A 19,935-nucleotide genomic window follows, 5' to 3' on the forward strand; every position below is an offset into this window, starting at 1 on the left:
CCATCTTTAGAAAGAACAAAAGTACTTATCCACTTTTCTGGAACTTTCTGGTGGCACCCATAAACTCCAGATAAGGTTCTCAGTTATTTTCCCAGGTCCTAGCATTCTTAGCACACTGGCATATTGTGCCCTGAATGCTTCTGGAGATGTAATGCTTCCTGGTTCTCTCAAGATGCACAGGATCCCTCAGTTACTAGTTAGCTAATGGGCAACAACTGTGGGTTTTTTCTTCTCCTGGTGGACATGGCAGAGTTGGCCCAAATGAGAACCTGAAAATGTTGGAGACAGCAAGGCAGAAGTGGCCAGCTCTAGAGCTAGGGCATGTTATGCAAGTCTGAAGAGCCTGTTGCCTCTGATGGGAGGAATGAGTTGCCTTTAGCCTTTGCCCTTGACCCCTGCTCAGACACATAAAAGGGAGATCTGGGCTCCCATCTGTATGGGGGGGGGGGGTATCTATGAGTTACAAAAGAGCTGGGATCAGGTTGAGAATGAACATAACATGGGGTTCAGATGAGATTGGTGGGGGTCACCTCCAAAAGGATACTCATACAGGTTAAGTGAGAAGTTCAAGAATGCATCAAGTACCCTGCAGCATTTGGAGAGAGCTCAGCCTAAGGACCTGGTCACCATATCAACTCCATTCTTTCATAGGGCCTTCCCCTCCCTATAGCCTTAACATACAGGAGCTCCAGACAGTTCCACCTCCATGTAGATGTCTTCCTTGGCTAGTTCTACACTGTGGGGAATCAGCCTAGGGACTAAGTTGCCATCATAACTGCAGTTTGGTGGCTCCCTCTGTCTCTAGAGTGTGGGTGAAAACAGAAGAGGGTGTTTGGTCTAGGAGCTGGGCTCTCCAGGGCTGCCATCAGTGCACTCCCCCCTCCCTGTTCTGCATACCTTGCCCACAGCTGAGCAGCTGGGAGGCTATTTATAAAGGCGGGTGAGATCAGCGGCAGAAGCTATAAATGCACTGGCCACGGCTGGGCCCCACAGGAACAGCGGTCCAGTACACCAGAGCTTTGGGCTGCGACACCAGGATGAGTGCCAGTGCCAGTGGTAGTGGTGGTGTGGACTGTGGTGGCAGCAGTAGCAGGTATGACCAGGCTGGGGAGACTGGGGTCCCCTGCACCTTGTGTGCTTACAGTTTGTATCCTTCCTCTTCACCCACAGCTCTCAGACTTCCTGTGGGCCTGAGTCCTCGGGCTCTGAATTAGCTCCAGCTACACCAGCACCTCGTTTGCTGCAGGGATTCCTGGGCTCTGATGATGAGGAGCAGGAAGACCCTAAGGACTATTGCAAGGGTTAGACCTGGCCTTGACTGCATGTGACCAACCAGATTGCCACTGCAAGGGCTTAGGACAGCTTGGGAGTAAAAAGTTGCCAAGACTAGGCCCATATGAGGCAGATGACCAGCAGGACATTGCTATTGAGGTATAGGGGAGAGATATCCTACTCTGATCTATTGGCTCCCTTCTGCAGGTGGTTACTACCCAGTGAAGATTGGCGATTTGTTCAATGGGCGGTACCATGTGGTACGAAAGCTTGGCTGGGGCCATTTCTCTACTGTCTGGCTCTGCTGGGATATTCAGTGAGTGACTGAGATCTGCCCGTGGGTTTGGTTGAGGCCTCCACTGTGACCATGTGACTCTGGCAAGGTCTGACTGCCTATGAGGGTCTCCATATTACAGGCGCAAGCGCTTTGTGGCCCTGAAAGTAGTGAAGAGTGCAGGACATTACACAGAGACAGCCGTGGATGAGATCAAGCTCCTGAAATGTGTGAGGCACCTCCCCTACTGTTCCTGGCCCCTTGAACTACCTTAGGCCTGGCAATGTGGGTGCAGGGCCTGCTGGGGCCCTGCAGAGGGGGGTGGGGCTCCCAGAGGGGGCAGGCTCCATCTGGCTCTGCCAAGTAAAAGGACCCAGAGAGCAGAGGCCTGAAAGAGGCAGCTGGCTCTCTTTAAGTGGGCCCCAGCTAGACTGGGAAAGGAGGCCAGAAGTGCTTCAGGGGGTATGAGCAGAGCAGTTGTTGAGGAGCAGGTTGGAGTCATCTGTGGCTCCTTGCCTTGTGTTCCAGGTCCGGGACAGTGACCCTAGTGACCCCAAAAGAGAGACCATTGTTCAACTTATTGATGACTTCAGGATCTCGGGAGTTAATGGAGTCCGTATCCTTTGCAGAATGAGCAATATGGCAGTCAAAGAGCCACATTGCACCATGGGATTTAGCCCTTGCAGGAAAAACCTATTAAACAACTCCATTCCTTTGGGCACTTGTGTTTCTGAGTAGGGGGAACACAGGTAATTAGGTTGACAGTGATTATCTGCTGAGTGACTTCCAAATATAAAAGGCTACTTTAGAAGCCTACTTGGGCAGAAGAGTAAGGTTGGAGTGATATATCTGTAGGATGACAAGAGGTACCATCCCAACTGGCACATCTTTGTAAGTTGTAGAATCATTCTAAATAATAAACTGGGACAGTGGTGGCCACCAAAATGGTCTAGGGAAAGCCCTACTTCTATGACCTCCCCATTTCTGGAGTCTAGGTGCTTCCATGATGGAGGGTAGATAAGCCAGTGTCTTAGCTGTGTGTTGGTGACTGCCCTTTACTCCAGGTCTAGATGTATGCATGGTGCTAGAGGTCCTGGGACACCAGCTCCTCAAGTGGATTATCAAGTCCAACTATCAGGGTCTGCCTGTGCCCTGTGTTAAGAGCATCGTTAGGCAGGTAGGTGCTGGCCCCCATGCTGTTCAGGTTGACTGGGTATGGTTGTTAGGGTTCAGCTGTAGCTTTTGCCAGGTGCTGCATGGTCTGGATTACCTCCACACTAAGTGCAAGATCATCCACACGGACATCAAGCCTGAGAACATCCTACTGTGTGTTGGAGATGCCTACATCAGGCGCCTGGCTGCTGAAGCCACAGAGTGGCAGCAGTCAGGGGCCCAGCCCCCATCCCGCTCCACAGGTACCAAGTGCATGTATGGGGACTGGCATCAGGACTCTGGACCTCAATCCCTACCTGAATTACTATTCTTTTATTCTCTTTCCATCCCTCACACCCAGTCAGCACTGCCCCCCAGGAGGTCTTGGTAAGTTGTGGCACCCTCTTCTTTCCCTGTCTCATCTTCCAATCCAAGCCAGATGAGGTCATGTCATCAGAACTTGGCTCCTCAGCCACATTTGTTCCATTTTTGAAATTCTAAAAAGCTGGGTACCTGAGATCATGTGCTCCAAACTGCCTCTGGTAGCCAATAGGCCCACTACCACCTCAATGGAAGGATACTGTGCCTTCCCCACATGGCTACTTCAGGCAGCTTCATCTAGTGCTGGGAGTAGACAAGGAGCAGTTTAGGGCAGACCCACCAGGTTCTCCCCAAACCACAAAGCTTTAAGAAGTAGGGGCATCAGAGAGGCAGAGAAATGGATGTGGGGCTGGGACTAAGGGTGAGACAGAAGATAGCAACCATATTCTGATATCCAGGGGAGTTAGCTCTGGGGTTCAGGGCTGGGTAAAGAAACCTGGCAGGTGACCCTGACTCTCGCAGCAGACTGGTAAGCTGTCCAAAAACAAGAGGAAGAAGATGAGGCGCAAAAGGAAGCAACAGAAGCGGCTGCTGGAGGAGCGGCTGAGGGACTTGCAGAGGCTGGAGGCTATGGAGGCTGCAGTTCAAGCTGAGGGTAAGGGGCCAGAGATGGCACTGGGCCCACGAAGCATGCATGTGAGCTGCAGGCTTCTACTTATGTGCCCTTTGTCCCTTCTCCCCAGACTCCAGCTCAAGACTAGAGCAGGGCAGTGGCTCCACCTCTTCTTCAGGCTGCCACCCGGAGGGCACCAGGGCTGGCCCCTCTCCAGCCTCTTCTTCCCCTGTGCCTGGGGGAGAACGAAGCCTTAGTCCCAGCTCGCAGACCTCAGGCTTCTCAGGGTCCCTGTTCTCCATGGCTTCCTGCTCCATCCTCTCAGGTTCATCTAATCAGCGCGAGACTGGGGGTCTTCTGTCTCCTAGCAGTAAGTGTGGGGTACAGTGGGTAGTATACAGCCAGGACCAGGAAGAGCAGGGCCAGATCAGTCTCTTCCTCCTCTTCTTTTCTCAGCACCATTTGGTGCTTCCAACCTCCTGGTGAACCCCCTGGAGCCCCAAAATGCAGACAAGATCAAGATCAAGATTGCAGACCTTGGCAATGCCTGCTGGGTGGTACGCTCAACATCTTGGAATGAGAGGGTGCTTGGTCTTGTGGAGCCCTACCCTAGGTCTGTCACCTTTAATATAACTAAGAGCTGTTTTTTTTGCCAAGTAGCAGAGTCCTGTCTGGACAGAACTGTACCCTTGGCAATGGTCAGGTGCTACTAGAAAGGGGCTATCCTCTGGTCACCTAAACAGACTCCCTCCTGGGACATCTGAGGAACTCTAAGAACCAGAGTGAGCTCCATGAAGCTCAGATGCATGGACCAAAAGCAGGAGTGGGGCTGTGGGGGCAGGCTAGCCTGGGACCAGGCTCCTTTTCCCACGGGGGCTCCCTTTTCCTCCAGCACAAGCACTTCACTGAGGATATTCAGACTCGGCAGTACAGGGCCGTGGAGGTGCTGATTGGTGCTGAGTATGGCCCCCCAGCTGACATCTGGAGCACAGCATGCATGGTATGCTAGTTTAGCTGCCTCCATGCCTAGGACCAGGCACCTGCTAAAGCCTTACTTTCCCCCTCCTTTCCAGGCTTTTGAGCTGGCCACTGGTGACTACCTATTTGAGCCTCACTCTGGAGAAGACTACAGTCGTGATGAGGGTAGGGAAGGCAGGCCCTGGCCTTGGTTTCAGGATCTTCAGCTGCCCCACCCCAACTCCCAATCTTCTCTTTGCCCACAGACCACATTGCTCATATCGTGGAACTTCTAGGAGACATCCCTCCAGCTTTTGCCCTCTCAGGCAGATATTCACGGGAGTTCTTCAATCGTAGAGGTGGGGATTGAGTAGGCTAGGAGAGCAGAGGGAAGGTCAAGGACCTTGATTCTGAGAGAGAAAACAACAGGTGCCTGTTGTAGGTACAACTACAGGTACCAGCCTATCTGGGAACACTGCCTAATGTTGCTCACTCTCTAGGAGAGCTGCGGCACATCCACAACCTCAAGCACTGGGGCCTGTATGAGGTACTTATGGAGAAGTACGAGTGGCCCCTGGAGCAGGCCACACAGTTCAGTGCCTTCCTGTTGCCTATGATGGAGTACATCCCTGAGAAGCGGGCCAGTGCTGCCGACTGCCTCCAGCACCCCTGGCTTAACCCCTAGGTCTTGCTGCAGTTCTGGACAGTAGGGGCTATGCTAGCTCTCAGTGCCTTGAGGGAAAGCAGGCAACTTCTTCCATTCTGTGGAACTGCTCTCCCAACCTGCTGAGTGCTATTGTGCTCGCCTCCAAGGCAGGATGAGATGCTAGGGCAAGGCCCATATCTCAGCCTGACTACTTGTGATCCTTCTAAAGGGTCCTGAATGGGGAAAACTGCCTGTCTGTTTCTTAATAAAGTGGGAACCGAAATGCCAGTGTCTTGGATTAAGGGAAGAACAGGGCCAAGTTCTGGAACAGAAGTGGCTTTATTCTGGAGCCTATCCCCCAATCTAGCTGGAGTGATAAAGTGAGAAGGGAGTCCTATAGACAGGCTGAGCAAACTGCAGGGATAGCTAAGCCTCCACAGCCCGTCCATTAATGATGCGGATGTGACGAATGATGTCCTGGATGGCTTGGGATGTGGTTCCCTGGCCTCCAATGTCTGGGGTATGCATCTGTAGAAAAACAGGAAGCTTGGACACATCAGGCCAACATCTGCCATAACCCCATGATATCCCAGGGCCACCCACTGTTTCCTATAGTTGGAAAGACCCAGAAACCTTACCCTATCTGATACCACCCTCCCTTTAAAGGCCGCATCCAGTATTAGTCACTGCCTGAAGCATATAGGGTTGGTCAGACCAGTATAACATGGGGTGGATGAAGAGAGACTAGAGGTGGGACAAGGAGGGGGCAAGAGGAGCCTTACACTTTCATTGTCCATGGATGCTAAGACAGCTTTGCGGATAGAGGTGGCATAGGAGTGAAGCCTAGAGGATGAAGAGAATGAGGCTTTGATTGTCAATGCGTAGGGGCTAGTCAGAGAATTCATGATCAGACATTAGGAACCCACTTACTTGAGGTGGTCTAGCATCATGCAACTTGCTAACAGTGTGGCAGTAGGGTTAGCAATGTTCTTATTGGCAATACTTTTGCCTGTGTTCCTTGTGGCCTGGTAAAGAGAAGAAGGAAGTAGTTGGAAAAATATAAGAATTCAGGGTAGATGATTCTACTCATGTACCATAAACAGTAGAGGCACATCCCAGACATAGCAAATGAAGGCATATTAGGGCTTCAGGGAGATGCTCATGGGTCTGGGTTTCCTTTAAAAACCTTTAGCCATTAAGCAGTACCAACGGCTGCACAACACTGTGGGATACCAACTGACACAATGCTACTATAAGAGAAAGATAGCAGAGTTGTGTCTGGCTACTCACTGTCTCGAATACCGCATACACGTGGCCATAGTTGGCCCCAGCCACAAGGCCTGGGCCTCCAACTAGTCCTGCACAGACGTTGTTCACAATGTTACCATAGAGATTAGGCATCACCATGACATCAAATTGCTGAGGCCGGGATACCAGCTGTGGGAAAAGAAAGGAACTGAGTTTTAGAAGCCATAAGAACTAAGGGTGGGCAGAAGGCTGTGGAGCTAACTGGGTTAATTACCTGCATTGTCGTGTTGTCCACAATCATGCTGTCAAAGGTGATCTGAGGGTAGCGGGCTGCCACTTCCCTGCAGCACTGGAGGAAGAGTCCATCACCCAGTTTCCTAGATGATGAGGAGATATAAGACACCAGCTTGACCTCTCACTAGTCATAAAACCCTGAGGACTAACTTGTAACCTGTTCTCCAGATGGAAAAACAAGCATAATCCCATCTATCTCACCTCCCCCATGGATGCAGTGTAGTGAAACATAGAAACTCAGGGACAACAGGACACAGTCCTATGTATGGCCCTTCCATCTGCCTTGGCAGGAGAGTATGGAGTAAACATACATGATGTTGGCCTTGTGCACAGCCGTCACTTTCTTACGCCCACTCTCCTGGGCCAGCTTGAAGGCATATTCAGCAATGCGCAGGGACTTGGCTTTGGTGATAATCTTCAAGCTCTCCACCACTCCTGCCACGCTCTGAGAAGAGGCCAGGGGACAAAAGGCTTGATGGGAGTACTACAGGATGCAGCCTTATTACTAAGTATATCTGGCTTTTCCAGCCCTTTGAGTGGCAGTACCTTACCTTGTTTCTGAAGTTCTCTCAACTCTGACCCTGGCCATAATCAATGCCACCTCCCCAAGAGGGTAAAGTAGCTTTGCCTACCTCATGCTCCAGGCTGCTGTACTCGCCTTCTGTGTTTTCCCGCACAATGAGGATGTCTATGTCTTTGTGTCGGGTCACCACTCCTGGCAGGCTCTTACAGTGGATGACATTGGCATAGAGGTCTAGGCTGGTGCTGGGAGAGTGATAAGGAAAAAGTCAAAACAGGCCCAACTAGCAACTAACCAGTGTCATAAACACCAGAACAGCCCACCCTAGCTGTCACTGAGCCACCATTCTATGTACACGGCTCTTACCGAAGGATGTTGTTCCGGGATTTGTGGGATGGTGGCAAGTTATGATTTGTTTCAATGTTGCCTACAAGACAAAAGCAAACAAGATAGGCAAGTTAGAGGAGAATTCTATGGACTCAGCTATGTTGACACATCCCCCTACCTGATCTAGAAAATGTTCACCAAAGGTTGATCCAACTGGAAAACAACATTTTCAGAAGCAAAATAGTTCATTGAACTCTAGGATGTACCTGCCATTGTGAGTTCTATGAGGGAATGGGGTGTATGTAAGCTGGATAGCCAAGTGACCTTGGTTAGGGTTACTGCCAGGTCCCAAACTGAGATGCTATCCATGCTTAGCTCAGGAACAGGTGCAGGTTGTCTGGAAAAGGTCCCAACTAGGCCATAGCATGTCTGGACCACAGTGGCCCAGACATCTAGAGGAAGGAAACCAGAGGGCCAGTGAGGCCAGTAAGGCAGTATCTGCTGGAAAGGTAATTAGACAGTGCCAAACAAAAAAGCCCCAACTCCCAAGCTGTTCCCTGCCCAGAATTACTTCACCCAGAGTGCTTATGGCATCCTATGACTCGTATAAGGCCCATTTAATGCCAATACATTCCTTACACAGAGCAGTGGATGGGCTAAAGTTCATAGAATAATTAATGTTTAAGGATGTGCACCAAACCAAGGTAAAACCCAGAAATGATTGCTATAATCCTTATGTATAATGTCCATGACTATGCTACTTGGTGCCAAAGCAGCAGCAGAGGAGCAACTTATAACTCTGCTCTTTTGAAGAAAAACCATGGGTTCAAGCAGATTCTAACAGAGGCATGGTGAAGTGAAGGAGGAGGTGGGAAAAAGCCACTGAGTAAGCTTATATAGATAACAGCCATGCTGTCAACAGCCCCACAAAAGTCAGTATATAACCAAAAGGAATCATGTATAACACTCCAACCTGGACCCTGAACTCACCCTTCAGGGCCACACGGTTCCGGCGGATAGCCATGATGGCATTGCGGATGTCCTCCTCATCAGCGTTGGAGCTTACATGCACCTCTTCAAAGTCAACTGGCACACATGCATGCCTACAATAGAATAAGGCTAAAGATGCTGGCCTAGGGCCTTCCACACACCCTCCTAAAGCTTACACCAGTATTTCCCGTGTTGCTTCCCACCTTGACCTGGCTCCAGCTAAGAGGGAACTGGGCCCATCTATACCAAACAAGAGGGTCACAAAGTTTTTGGGGATTTCCAGCTGGGTCTGGGATACAATCTTCCCTGGGAGGGAAAGCAAGGTCCAGGCCTTCCATACCTGAATACAGACTTAACATGCAACATGAGCTCTGGGCCGATGCCATCCCCTGGGATCATAGTCACTGTATGCCGACCACCATACTTAGCAGATGGAGGCTGGAAGAAAAGAGAGGGTGAAGGTAAGCCTTTGGATACCCCAATGTACACCCTAGCTTGAGTCCGTTCCCTTCTTCCCACCAGCACCAACCCACAGGCCAGCCAAGGCAGAGTTGCTGTCCTGAGGATCCTTATCAGCAACCACCACCCCTCAAACCCACCTGCATTTGGGTTAACCCCAAAGCAACTAAGAGCCCCTCAAATCTAATTCAGAGAATACTCACAATTGTTTGTTGCTAGAGGGAAGACAGAAAGGAAGAACATGGATCAGCCAAGGTTGGAGGAACAAGACTGTGACTAGGGAACTGGGATCTTTTCCCTGGGGACACCATCTAACACAACTCGGAGAAAGGGGAGGTGAGAGTGACTTCTGGAGACCATGTATGCCTCAGAGGGAAGAACAGGAAGGCCAGGGAGCAAAGACACAAGGCATGTGTACATGGGCACGTGTACACCTAACACACATAGTCTCATATACACTCATTATGTGCACACACACACACACTTGTGCACACATGGAAATATATGAGCACAGATCTCCTCCACATGTATGTGTGCATATACAAACACACATCCAAGGCAGGTACTTACTGAGGAAATGCTTCTTCGGGGGGCCTCATGGGCAGCCAGAACCTGTCAAAAAGAACCCAGATGTCAATGTTGGCTGTCCAGCACCAAAAGTCAAGTTGCCAAGAGCTAGGAACTGATACCAGTAAATAATAGTTCACAATGTGTCTAGGACATTCCAAAGCCTCTATTCTCAACAGCTGTCCCACAAGAGCACCAGACAAAGTTGTCCCAACACTTCACTATCCTTGTGGGTCAACACAATAAAAGCTGTATGAGCCAGGCATGAAAGTTTTAATTCCAGCATCCAGGAGGCGGAGGCAAATAGATCTCTGTGAGTTCAAGGCCTTGGTCTACATAGTGAGTTCCAGGCCAATCACATTGATAGAGTGAGGCCTTGTCTCTAAAACTAGAACTGTATGTCCCCATCCCACTTTTATATTGGCTTCTGATTCTCTTTTGGCCAATTATTATTGTTCTTGTTGTTGTTCCATGTATTAGGAGAAAGACTGGCAAACTTGACATGTTGCAAAAGGAAACTCTCAGCAAGGCACCAACTCCGAGCAATAATTTCATGTCTTTACTCATTTTTCCTTATTACAAAGCCAATACAGGGTCAGTATAGTAAATGCAAATGAAAAGGTAAAGAGGAAATACCACCCCAATGTCCTAAGGTAAGCACTGTCACCTCTAAGGAATGGTCCTACAGAACAGAAATAGAAATCAAAATGTCTAGAAAAATACAGCCATTTCTGGAAGACTGATGACAGATACTTTCACAAGGAACTGTAAGATGTTTTGTGGTATAGCCTGAATGATTGGTAAATGTTCCAAATACCATGAGTGGGAAGCAGCTACGTTTGGCCATGCTGGTGACAGTTTCAGAGAAAAAGCTATTTAGGCCAAATGGACCAGGTGCTAAGAAGTGACCCACTGTCCTGTAGGGAGAGGCCTTGTCCTCAGCTCCACAGGAAAGCTTTCCTCCCCTCCCTGCTGTGTCCCACTCATTTAGGAGTACCTGAGGAAGTAGTGGCATAGTACAGCCAAGTTCTTCCTTGTAACTTAAGGATTCTTTGCCACTTACCCATTAGACAGTAGCACAATGTTCTATCCAATAGCTGAGATACTGTAGCCATTTTCTAAAGAGGCACGCTTCTTTCAGAAAGACTAGAAGGCTAAGGTAGAGTCTTATCATTCCCTTCTGGGTTTCCCTGGCCCACAGTTACAAGAGGCTCAGTTATCTAGGCACTTACAATGCAGGAATGCCACTGAACAGCCCAAGTCAAGAGGTATGAAGATTGACCACTAGGACAGAGCCCTAAGAGTCCCTCACTATATATGCAGCCACATGCATACTTGTTTTCTTTCTAGTGCTTGCCAATATCAGATTCATCGTGTCTGTAGGGTCTCCACGCCTTCCTTGAGAAGGTAGCATAGATTTCCCTTCTTTCTAGGAGTCTCCCTAGACTTCTAAATTCTACTTATATCCTACCACTTACTCCTCTAAGAGGCATCACTTTACCTGATCATCACCAACTTGCTTTCTTCCTAGCCTATGAGAACACAGCACATGTTTGTCTCCCCCTCTACTCCCCCTCCACAAGATCAAACATAGCACCTGGTCCAGAGCTGGGACCACAAAGTACATTTTCTAGGTGAATCACAAAATGAAGAAACACATGGAGACCAAGGATATCAGAGACCAAATCCACCATCTGCTACTCTAGAAATGGCTTTGGATCTACATAAAAAAAAATCCATGGAACAGAAGCAAGGCATGGCAGCACACACCTGTAGTCCTAGTACCTAGAAGATAGAAGCAGGAGGATCAGAAATTCAACATCATCCTCATATACAGAGAGATCTTAAGGCCAGTCTGAGCTACATGATACTTTGCTTCGAAAAACAAAAGGTGGAGTGAGGATGGAGGCATTAACTTCATTTGACTGCTGAAAGACTTAACCAAAAGGAGGTATTCAAGCTGATCACAAGCCTCTCAGTCATAGTTCAAAACCAGCATCCTTGGGAAATGCAAGGATGATCCCTGTAACTCCCAGTAGTTAATTACTCCTGGACTTTAGCTGTGGCAATGACCCAGCCTTCTAAGAGCCTAGTGGCTCAAAATCTGTGCAAACTGTTCACAGATGACAACATCATTGCTAGGGTTGAACCTATCCCATAGGTGCTTCCTATGCCATATGTTGCAGAGGGCATTGTCCCCTGATCAGGGGCCAGTGGTTGGGAAGTTTTCTAGGACTGGGACAATGCCCATATACACATATGGGTAGTTTCTTTTAGAGAGTTACAGAGCTCCCCCTCTTGAGTCCAGGTAGTCCAATCAAAGAACCCAAGTATGAAATAGGTTGAGGAGAGCACACGTTTTCTGCCTAGTCATTATTTCTGCTAGTCTGCAGAAAGACAAAGGTCCTGAGTAGTTCAATCTCCTGCTGATGGGCTCCCATACTTGATGTTTTCCTAAGGCTTCTTTCTTTGTCATGTTTGTGTTTGGTCAACTGCCAATAATGATAGCATGATTTCCCAGGGGATGACAACCAGCAGGACTCAAGACATTGGGTTCTCTATATGGGTTCCTAAACCCAGGACAATCAGTCTCAGGGCAAAGCCCTGCCTGGCCACCAATCATTTTACTGCCACCTAGTCCCATCTCAACAAAGACACACAAATATTCAGAAAGAAAGGTCTTCATTAAGAGTTTACAGAAGGGCTATAGAGGTGGCTCAGCAGTTAAGAACACTGACTGCTCTTCCAGAGGTCCTGAGTTCAACTCCCGGCAACCACATGGTGTCTCGCAACCATCTGTAATAGGATCTGATGCCTTCTTATGGTGTGTCTGAAGACAGCCACACTATATTCATACATAAAATAAATAATTTTTTATTTAAAAAAAAAGTTTACAGAAGCCTAGCTGCTGGAGCCATCAGGGCCTCTGGTAATCCTCTATATGCTGTTAGTCTTTCCTCAGCAATATGGAAGAAGCTATAGCACACATGTGTGGCAATCAGAAGATGATTTTGTGGGGTCCTTTTTTTCCTTGCATTTTACAAGAACTCTAAGGCTCAAACTTGGTATTCCAAGCTTGGATGCAGTTGCCTTTACCCACTGAGATATCTGGCTGAATCAGACATCCCAATTTTAAATAGAATTTCATAATATATGCAGCTCCTTTCTCCAGACAACAGAGAAAAATGTGGTAAGCAGAAGAGACTGCAGGGAAAAAACATGGCATTCTGGAAGGTCAGAGTTAGCAAATGCTTTTAGAACATGAAGTCCTCTCTCCTCACTGAAACCCAGAGAGAGAAGAGAACTGGCCTAATGCCATATTCTGGGTCAGTGGAAGAGCAAGGCCTGGAGGTCATAGCTCTTATTCCCCAGAGCTAGTTGTTGGTTTTCTGGTGCTAAGCAGTGCCACCCAAGAGCTAAACTAGTTAACCAAGATTCCAAAGAAAGAACCAGGAAAACAAAGCCCTGGAGGCTTCTAGTCTCAGAACTCTGGTTCACTTTCATTACAGAGGCTTGGGCTTGCTTGTTGGCCTTTTGGCTAGAATCAAGTATCAAGGCAGAAGATCTGGAGGGATCAAGAATTATTGATAGCCAGATGATGGCGGTGCATGCCTTTAATTAATCCCAGCACTTTGGAGGCAGAGGCAAGAGGACTTTTGAGTTCAAGGCCAGCCTGGTCTACAGTTTCAGGCTATACAGAGAAGTCGTGAGTCCGACAAGACAGACTGGGGGTGGGGGTGGGGGTGGGGGATGGGGTACAGACAGAGAGACAGAGAGATTATACCGGTAAAGTCTGATTTTCCACCTCCACTAGGACAAAACAGTCTGAGAGAGAAAACCAAGAAGGAATTGAGTCTGGAAACCAGACACAACCAGCCTAGATGGTATATGCAAGGTGGACCAAGACACGTGGACTCTTTAAAAGGACTTCCACAAGGACACTATGGAGGGGACACCTAGCTACTGTGGTCTACCTTCCCAACCCTTCCGGAGGAGCCCCTGTCACCAGTCACAGAGGAGCCAGACCAAAGTCAATTTCAGCCAACCTCCTCACAGACAGCAGAATCGGCCAATGAACCCCAGAGTGTAGCCCTCTCCCCGCCTCCTAAGGTTCGCACAGCCAATCGAATTCCAGGTTTGCTTAAAGAGAGGTTACCCGAATCTGGGTCTTAGTCTTGAGTGTTAAGTCCCTCTGTGCTGCAACTGTCCCACCGCCCATTCACCACTCACCTCCCAAGGACGGCAGAGGAGAGCTGGCTTGAGTTTTGCAGCACCGCCAACAGCTATCGCTACCTTCAGCGCCATGACGAAAAGTGAGGACCTCTACAGGTCAAAACGTTAAGCACCGTTCTCGCGACAGTTCGGAACCACGACGAGAAATCCGGGGTACGTGGTGGGGGTGAGAAAAGGCTAGCACCACGCACGCGCACGGTTTACACCGGTTCCTACGCCCCCTTCCGGTGCCTGGAGCACTGTCGCCGCCATCTTGGGGAGGGGAAGGCAGTGTAGAGGGAAGTGAGACCGGTTGGGACTCTGGCTAGGGAAGCGGACACGTCAGTCCCGCCAGCGACGTCACCATGCCCGATCCAGCCCACCGACGCACGATTGGGTGCTGAGGCCGCTTACGCGTCGCGCTTCCTCGTCTGCCCCGCATGTTCAGGGCGTCTTGCTCTCTTTTCCCCTCGGCAGAGAAGAGGCGATGGCGGCGATGGCATCTTTCGGCGCCCTGGCGCTACTCCTGCTGTCCGGCTTATCTTGCTGCTCAGGTAGCGGCCTGGCCGGAGCTTGTTTCGGGCGCGCCCCTGTCCCTTGGCAGGTGGTGCTGGGGGAGGAAGGGTGTGCGCGAGGTGGGGATCTGGCCCTTCCCTGGGCTCGTCGCTACCGGCGGGATCTTCCCCCAATGGGTGTCGTGTCGTGGCGACCGAAGCACCACACACAAGTTTACCCGGCAGCCAGGTAGCTGGAAGAAATTCCCTTGTCTGCTTTTGGGAGAGCCTCAAAGCAGCTCCGTGCTCTGATCACCAGCTTCAGTAGGGAAGGTGATATGTCCCTGGTTCCTGTGTGTGTCAGAAGGTAGTCGCACAAGAGCTGGCAGCGAGGAACCAATGCTGCATAGGCCAGGCTTCTCAGAGAGAAAGCTAAGAGAGGGAGCAAGAACACTCCAGGCAGATCAGAGTAAGGGCACGAGGCAAGTTAGATAGGGAACCAAAGAAGTAAGCAAGGGACTTTAGTGCCCAGAGCCTCGACTTTTCATGAAGCCCTGATATATCCATCCCAACGGTATTAGTAGAATTGAACTCTGCACAGACCCATTGATATTTGTTAGCCATTTATAACTTCTGGTGGTGGGATTGAGCTCATTTTGGAGTCTGGGCATGTTTTTTGAAAGTTGTTAGCCCCTCAGACCTGAGAACCTGAACCAATGAGGATTTGGTTTCTGTACACATAGGTAGCCCCTGGCCATCCCTTCTACTCACCGCTCAGAGAATTCTCCAGTCTGTTGCTAGCAGTGTGTTCAAAAGATAAATCTGACTGTAAAACCTATTAGGGCTCTATAGTGTCCACAGGGAAAGGCCCAGCTTAGCAGATCACAGACTGGTTGGTGGAATATTATGGCCTTTGAGAACCATTCCCAGGCATTTTCCTCTTGCTATTCATGCCAGTACAAGGCCTTCTCCAGCTTAGTTGGTCATTCTTTCAAGACACCACATTTGGTGAACAGTTGGATGAGAACTTTGCCTCAGAGGTAAAGTCCTTTGCTTACAGGGACAAGTTTGGTGTTTGGGCCCAGAGTTTACTTCTCTCAGGAAATACTAAAACTAGTTTTGACATTCTGTCAGCTGGATGGGTCTAGAGACCCTTACCTTGAAAGTCCCTGTGTGTTGACAGCACCCTGTTTAGTGTCTGCAGAATGCTTTCAGTGGGCCATTGAGGAAGTGCGTGGCTCCGTGGCTCTGAATTGAGGCTGCCTTGGCCCACCTGGGCTTCTGGGGATACTCCAGGAGCAGATGAGCTGCTTTGTGGCCTCCCTGTCCTGTCATTGAATCGGATGCTAATTTAATAAACAGCCCCCTGCCTGCCTCAAACACTCCTGCTCCTCCCATATTGTTGCATCAAGGCTCACCTCTGCAGACCTTTCCCTACTTCATCCTGGCCTGTCTCAACAGTCCTCACTGCCCCCCTCCACTATAATTCTGACTGAATACTAGGATCCATCTCCCAGACCCTATCTTCTGTCAGGAATAGAAGAATTTGTGTATCCTCAGCTCACCAAGTCTGAGAGGTGGAGCCAGAGTAAGCCCTTTTGCCTTTTGCCTGGAACACACAAATTGGCTTTGCCTCCTCCCCACAGCAGAGGCCTGCCTGGAACCCCAGATCAACCCTTCTTACTATACAACTTCAGATGCCGTCATTTCTACAGAGACTGTATTCATCGTGGAGATCTCACTGACCTGCAAGAACAGGGTCCAGGTGAGACAGTAGGGACTCAGCAGAGAGGGTGCAGGGGAAGAGATGAGGGTGGTAGTACTCTTTCACTGGCAGTTGACAGTGACCTGAGGATCCTATCAACAGGGAGAATAAGGATTCCAATTCACAGGGTGCAGGAGAGATGAGGGCACAGCGAGGCCAGATCCTAGCAAGTACTTCAAGAGCATTTTCCTGACCTGCTTGGTATGCTTTGCCTCCATGCAGTAATGTGGGTAGATACCCCACTGTTTCCTGGATGAATGTCTGGAATGGGAGAAAGAACTAGGGTCAGGCCCCTCTATCTATCTTTCTGGTTATAGTTTGCCTGAGTGTGTGTATGAATGTTCTGTAAGTTTAAAATAGAGAAACCCCAGCCTGAACCCTTAACCTACTCTTCTAAAAGTCTGAAGAAAGAAATTGGAATCTTGGGTGGGGGTGGGGGTGGGGGGACAATACTCCTATGGTTAACACCTCATTTGGAACCTCCTTCTCAAGCTCCTAGAAATAACAAGGCCATTTTTTATAATCTTACCCCTGAGTACAGCTAGCAGGCTTGTTGTGGGTTAGGATAAACTGGTTATAAGGGAGATGTAGTTCTATTCACCTCTAGGGAAACAGATGAAGGAAAACGAGACAGTGTCCATGGGTGAGGCCTAACATGGCTGTGGGCTGTGGCAGGTTTATTTCTTGAGTCTTCCATGGCAACCCCTACCAACATAATATAGCCTTCTGCTGGCCTACTTTCCCTTCCCAGTCATAGTACTGCTTTGGGCAGCACAATGGGGGATTCTATGTATGCACAGAGAAGGGAGGAAAATGTGATTCTTGCTTTTATTATCCCCACCCCATCCAGAACATGGCTCTTTATGCCGACGTTAGTGGAAAACAATTTCCTGTAACCCGTGGCCAGGATGTGGGTCGATATCAGGTAAGGGATACTGTATCCAGGGTTGTTGGGGAAATGGTTCAAAGCAGGGTTAGATAACAAAGATTTAAGCACTGTTCATGATGGTATTGTGCCAGCACTAGCAGAGTAATCCCCCATGTATCTGCTATGCCTGCCCCTTACCAAACACCCAACCAGGTGTCCTGGAGCCTGGAGCACAAGAGCGCCCATGCAGGCACCTATGAGGTCAGATTCTTCGATGAAGAGTCCTACAGCCTCCTAAGGAAGGCAAGTATCATCTGGAAATCCTCTGAGGCCCCAAGGAGGGAGGGCATGCCCCATTTCTGGTCATTCTATATTCCCCTTCTGCAACATCAGCACTCTAGGGGCCAGGACCAGCCAAGTGGTCATCTCCCTTTATCTGGCACCTCACCCAGCACTTCTTGACCCTAGCACCTCCCTTACAGGCTCAAAGAAATAATGAGGACGTTTCCATCATCCCACCACTATTCACAGTCAGTGTGGACCATCGGGTAAGTGCCCTTGTCTTGGAAGCAAAGAATACAGGGCACACCTCATCTTTTTGGGTTGTCTAAGGAAAAGCTCTGATCCTCTGCAGCCCAGATTCTGTGTGTCCTGAGAACAAGTGATTGAGGGTGACAGCTTCACTCCCTGGCACTCCCCTGAGCTGTCTTTTGGTCTTTTTTCTTTTTCTTTTTGCAGGGTACCTGGAATGGGCCTTGGGTCTCCACGGAGGTGCTGGCTGCAGCAATTGGCATAGTGATCTACTACCTAGCTTTCAGTGCAAAGAGCCACATCCAGGCCTGAGGACAGCAACCTCAGCCCTCCAATGCTTCTTTCAATAAACAGTCACTGTTTGACATCAATACATTCAAGACACGGGGCTCCTGTGTCTATGGCGAGAGCTGGGGATCCAGCTGCCTTTGTCTGCCTGGACAGCATAGTAATACTGAGCAGAGCTATATTTCCCCCAATGTCTTCTGTTTTCTGTCCTTGTCCTAATTATCAGAATGGCTTAGCTCTTGGTCTTCTCTTTTCTAGTGTGTGGCCTCCTTAAAATAAGACTATCTTGGCTGGGTAGTGGTGGTGGAAACCTTTAATCCTGGCACTCAGAAAGCAGAGGCAGGTGGATCACTGAGTTCAAGGCCAGCCTGGTTTACATAGTGAGTTCCCAGACAGCCAGGGTTACACAGAGAAACCCTATCTTGGGGGTGAAAAAGGAAGAAATACCGTCTTTTATTTCCTCACCAGTCTCCAGGGCAGAGCTAGGTCACCCTTTGGCTTTTGTCAGGAAATATTCTCATAGCATAGGGCTGCAGGACCCTGTAAGTCTCTTGGACTTTTTTGGGTTGGAGGGCTTTTATTGCAGCTGTGATTGGGAATGGCACCTCTTTCATTTTCTCTCAGATTTGGCAGTCAAACCATTATTACCAAGTTATAACTAGCCTCAATCTTTGTGTTGTCTCCTGTATGTAGGCTGATCATAATTGCATGCAAGTGCTAATGCACTTCAAGTTGTCATATGTAACACCTGCCTTAAGCATAGAAGAACACTCCTTCTGGACTACCATACCTTAACCCTAGCCACTCCATGTTTCTTCCTGGTCTGCTGCTGCTCACAGCATCCAGTTTAGTGCTGGATTTTTGAAGTACAGCCTCCCAAGTGTACCCTGTTCTCCACTGAGGTGTCTGCTCACAAGGGTTATGAGCCAGAAAGCCCTGATTGCAATAGTGCTCCATGTCATCTTTTTCACAGGCTGGACACCGTCCACTTGATTAGTGTTCTTAGTGCCATGAAAGGCTAGTTGGGAAGAGTCTAGAAACAAGTCTCAAGTAAATGCATCCTACTACATTCATAAAGCCACTTTTTAGTGCTTTCTCTAGGTCATTCAGCAAGCTGGCCGTACCCTAAGAGCTCCTTAACCTTTGTGGGTGGTTGGGTGTTAGCTAGGGGATTGGAAGGTGCCCTGGGTGATATGAACACAGCTTATGATTCAAGTTCATCCAAGACGAGGTGTCTGCTATCCCCAGTTCTTGGGATGGATCTGGGATGCACTAGGAAGTAGTACTGAGACTATTAGAATTGAACGCTAGGTAAGCAACAGGCTCAAGAAAGGCCAGAAGTGGGAGCAGTAGCTTCTCCCTTTAGTGACTAAGGAACAAATGGCAAGTGACTTTCTGTGTTCTGCCAGTAGTTTGTATAGTTAGGCAATGGTAACAGCTGTGTCTGGTTCTGGTTCCACAACCTAGCCAGATGGTAATGACAGCCAAATGTGAAGTTGATGTCCCAAGCTATGAGTAACCCAGTACTGTCAGCTGCCCTGGTGTCACCTCTCCCTGAGTGAGTCAACACAATATAAGCCTTGGAACAGTATCAGCCCACTTCCAGGTCATGAGAACCCACCATCAGAGAATAGGGTGACTCCAGAAGTTTCCAGTAGCAGAAGGGATGCTCAAGGAATACTTGACCTTGGTCTCCTTCACTGAAAGGACCAGGGAGCTAGAGAGTATAGCTATCTTTTACTACTTTGTGAGTTCCTCTTTATTTCAGCCCCCTAATACCAGATAGCAGAGGATAGAAAAGAAAGGAGTAGTCATTAGATTACTTGTTGATCAGATTTCTTGGGGAACGTTTGATCAGGTTAATTTGTTTCTTTACAGTACTTAAATGTTAACTTGATGGGCTGGAGAGATGGCTCAGTGGTTCAAAGCACTGACTGTTTTTCCAGAGGTCCTTAGTTCAATTCCCAGCAACTACATGGTGGCTCACAACCATCTGTAATGGAATCTGATGCCCTCTTCTGGTTTGTTTGAAGACAGCAACAATGTACTCATAAATTTGAAAAAAAAGTAACTTGATCAACAACTCACCCCGTCTCTTGGGCCCTAGCATTTATATACCCTTTGAAAAGTCCCCTAA

At 48.9% G+C, this 19,935-nt stretch overlaps 3 protein-coding genes across 10 annotated transcripts; 2 read left to right on the top strand and 1 right to left on the bottom strand.

The window, feature by feature from the left end:
* The first annotated feature begins 970 nt into the window (after positions 1–970).
* On the top strand, positions 971–5,506 carry SRPK3 (SRSF protein kinase 3). Of its 4 annotated transcripts, none has more exons than XM_080910554.1 (15): positions 971–1,093; positions 1,171–1,301; positions 1,480–1,588; positions 1,689–1,776; positions 2,075–2,162; positions 2,617–2,723; positions 2,796–2,961; positions 3,060–3,085; positions 3,545–3,674; positions 3,763–4,002; positions 4,089–4,189; positions 4,525–4,632; positions 4,706–4,775; positions 4,856–4,948; positions 5,090–5,506. In XM_080910554.1, the coding sequence occupies exons 1-15, from the start codon at positions 1,038–1,040 to the stop codon at positions 5,272–5,274; spliced, it is 1,698 nt and encodes a 565-aa protein (XP_080766680.1). In that variant the 5' UTR covers positions 971–1,037; the 3' UTR covers positions 5,275–5,506. The 4 variants fall into 4 exon arrangements, with proteins under 4 accessions (XP_080766680.1, XP_080766678.1, XP_080766679.1 ...); XM_080910555.1 differs by having other exon boundaries at positions 972–1,093; positions 3,542–3,674; XM_080910552.1 differs by having other exon boundaries at positions 2,617–2,961; positions 3,542–3,674.
* A 49-nt stretch (positions 5,507–5,555) lies between these two features.
* IDH3G (isocitrate dehydrogenase (NAD(+)) 3 non-catalytic subunit gamma) lies at positions 5,556–14,020 on the bottom strand. Its single transcript, XM_080910344.1, has 13 exons — positions 13,871–14,020; positions 9,644–9,685; positions 9,277–9,288; positions 8,955–9,052; positions 8,615–8,727; positions 7,664–7,724; positions 7,410–7,542; positions 7,089–7,222; positions 6,758–6,860; positions 6,526–6,672; positions 6,166–6,260; positions 6,018–6,078; positions 5,556–5,763 (listed from the first exon to the last, which is right to left on the bottom strand). Exons 1-13 carry the CDS (start codon positions 13,943–13,945, stop codon positions 5,662–5,664), a joined length of 1,176 nt encoding a protein of 391 aa, XP_080766470.1. The 5' UTR covers positions 13,946–14,020; the 3' UTR covers positions 5,556–5,661.
* Positions 13,904–17,890, top strand: SSR4 (signal sequence receptor subunit 4). 5 transcript variants are annotated; one of them, XM_080910340.1, is made up of 6 exons: positions 13,904–14,026; positions 15,996–16,111; positions 16,962–17,036; positions 17,193–17,282; positions 17,462–17,527; positions 17,718–17,890. In XM_080910340.1, exons 3-6 carry the CDS (start codon positions 16,965–16,967, stop codon positions 17,820–17,822), a joined length of 333 nt encoding a protein of 110 aa, XP_080766466.1. In that variant the 5' UTR covers positions 13,904–14,026; positions 15,996–16,111; positions 16,962–16,964; the 3' UTR covers positions 17,823–17,890. The 5 variants fall into 5 exon arrangements, with proteins under 5 accessions (XP_080766466.1, XP_080766468.1, XP_080766467.1 ...); XM_080910342.1 differs by lacking the exon at positions 13,904–14,026 and adding an exon at positions 14,063–14,406 and having other exon boundaries at positions 17,448–17,527; XM_080910341.1 differs by lacking the exon at positions 13,904–14,026 and adding an exon at positions 14,069–14,406 and having other exon boundaries at positions 15,993–16,111; positions 17,448–17,527.
* Positions 17,891–19,935: the final 2,045 nt, after the last annotated feature.

Source organism: Micromys minutus, assembly GCF_963924665.1.
Source record: "Micromys minutus genome assembly, chromosome: X".
Classification (NCBI taxonomy): Eukaryota; Metazoa; Chordata; class Mammalia; order Rodentia; family Muridae; genus Micromys; species Micromys minutus.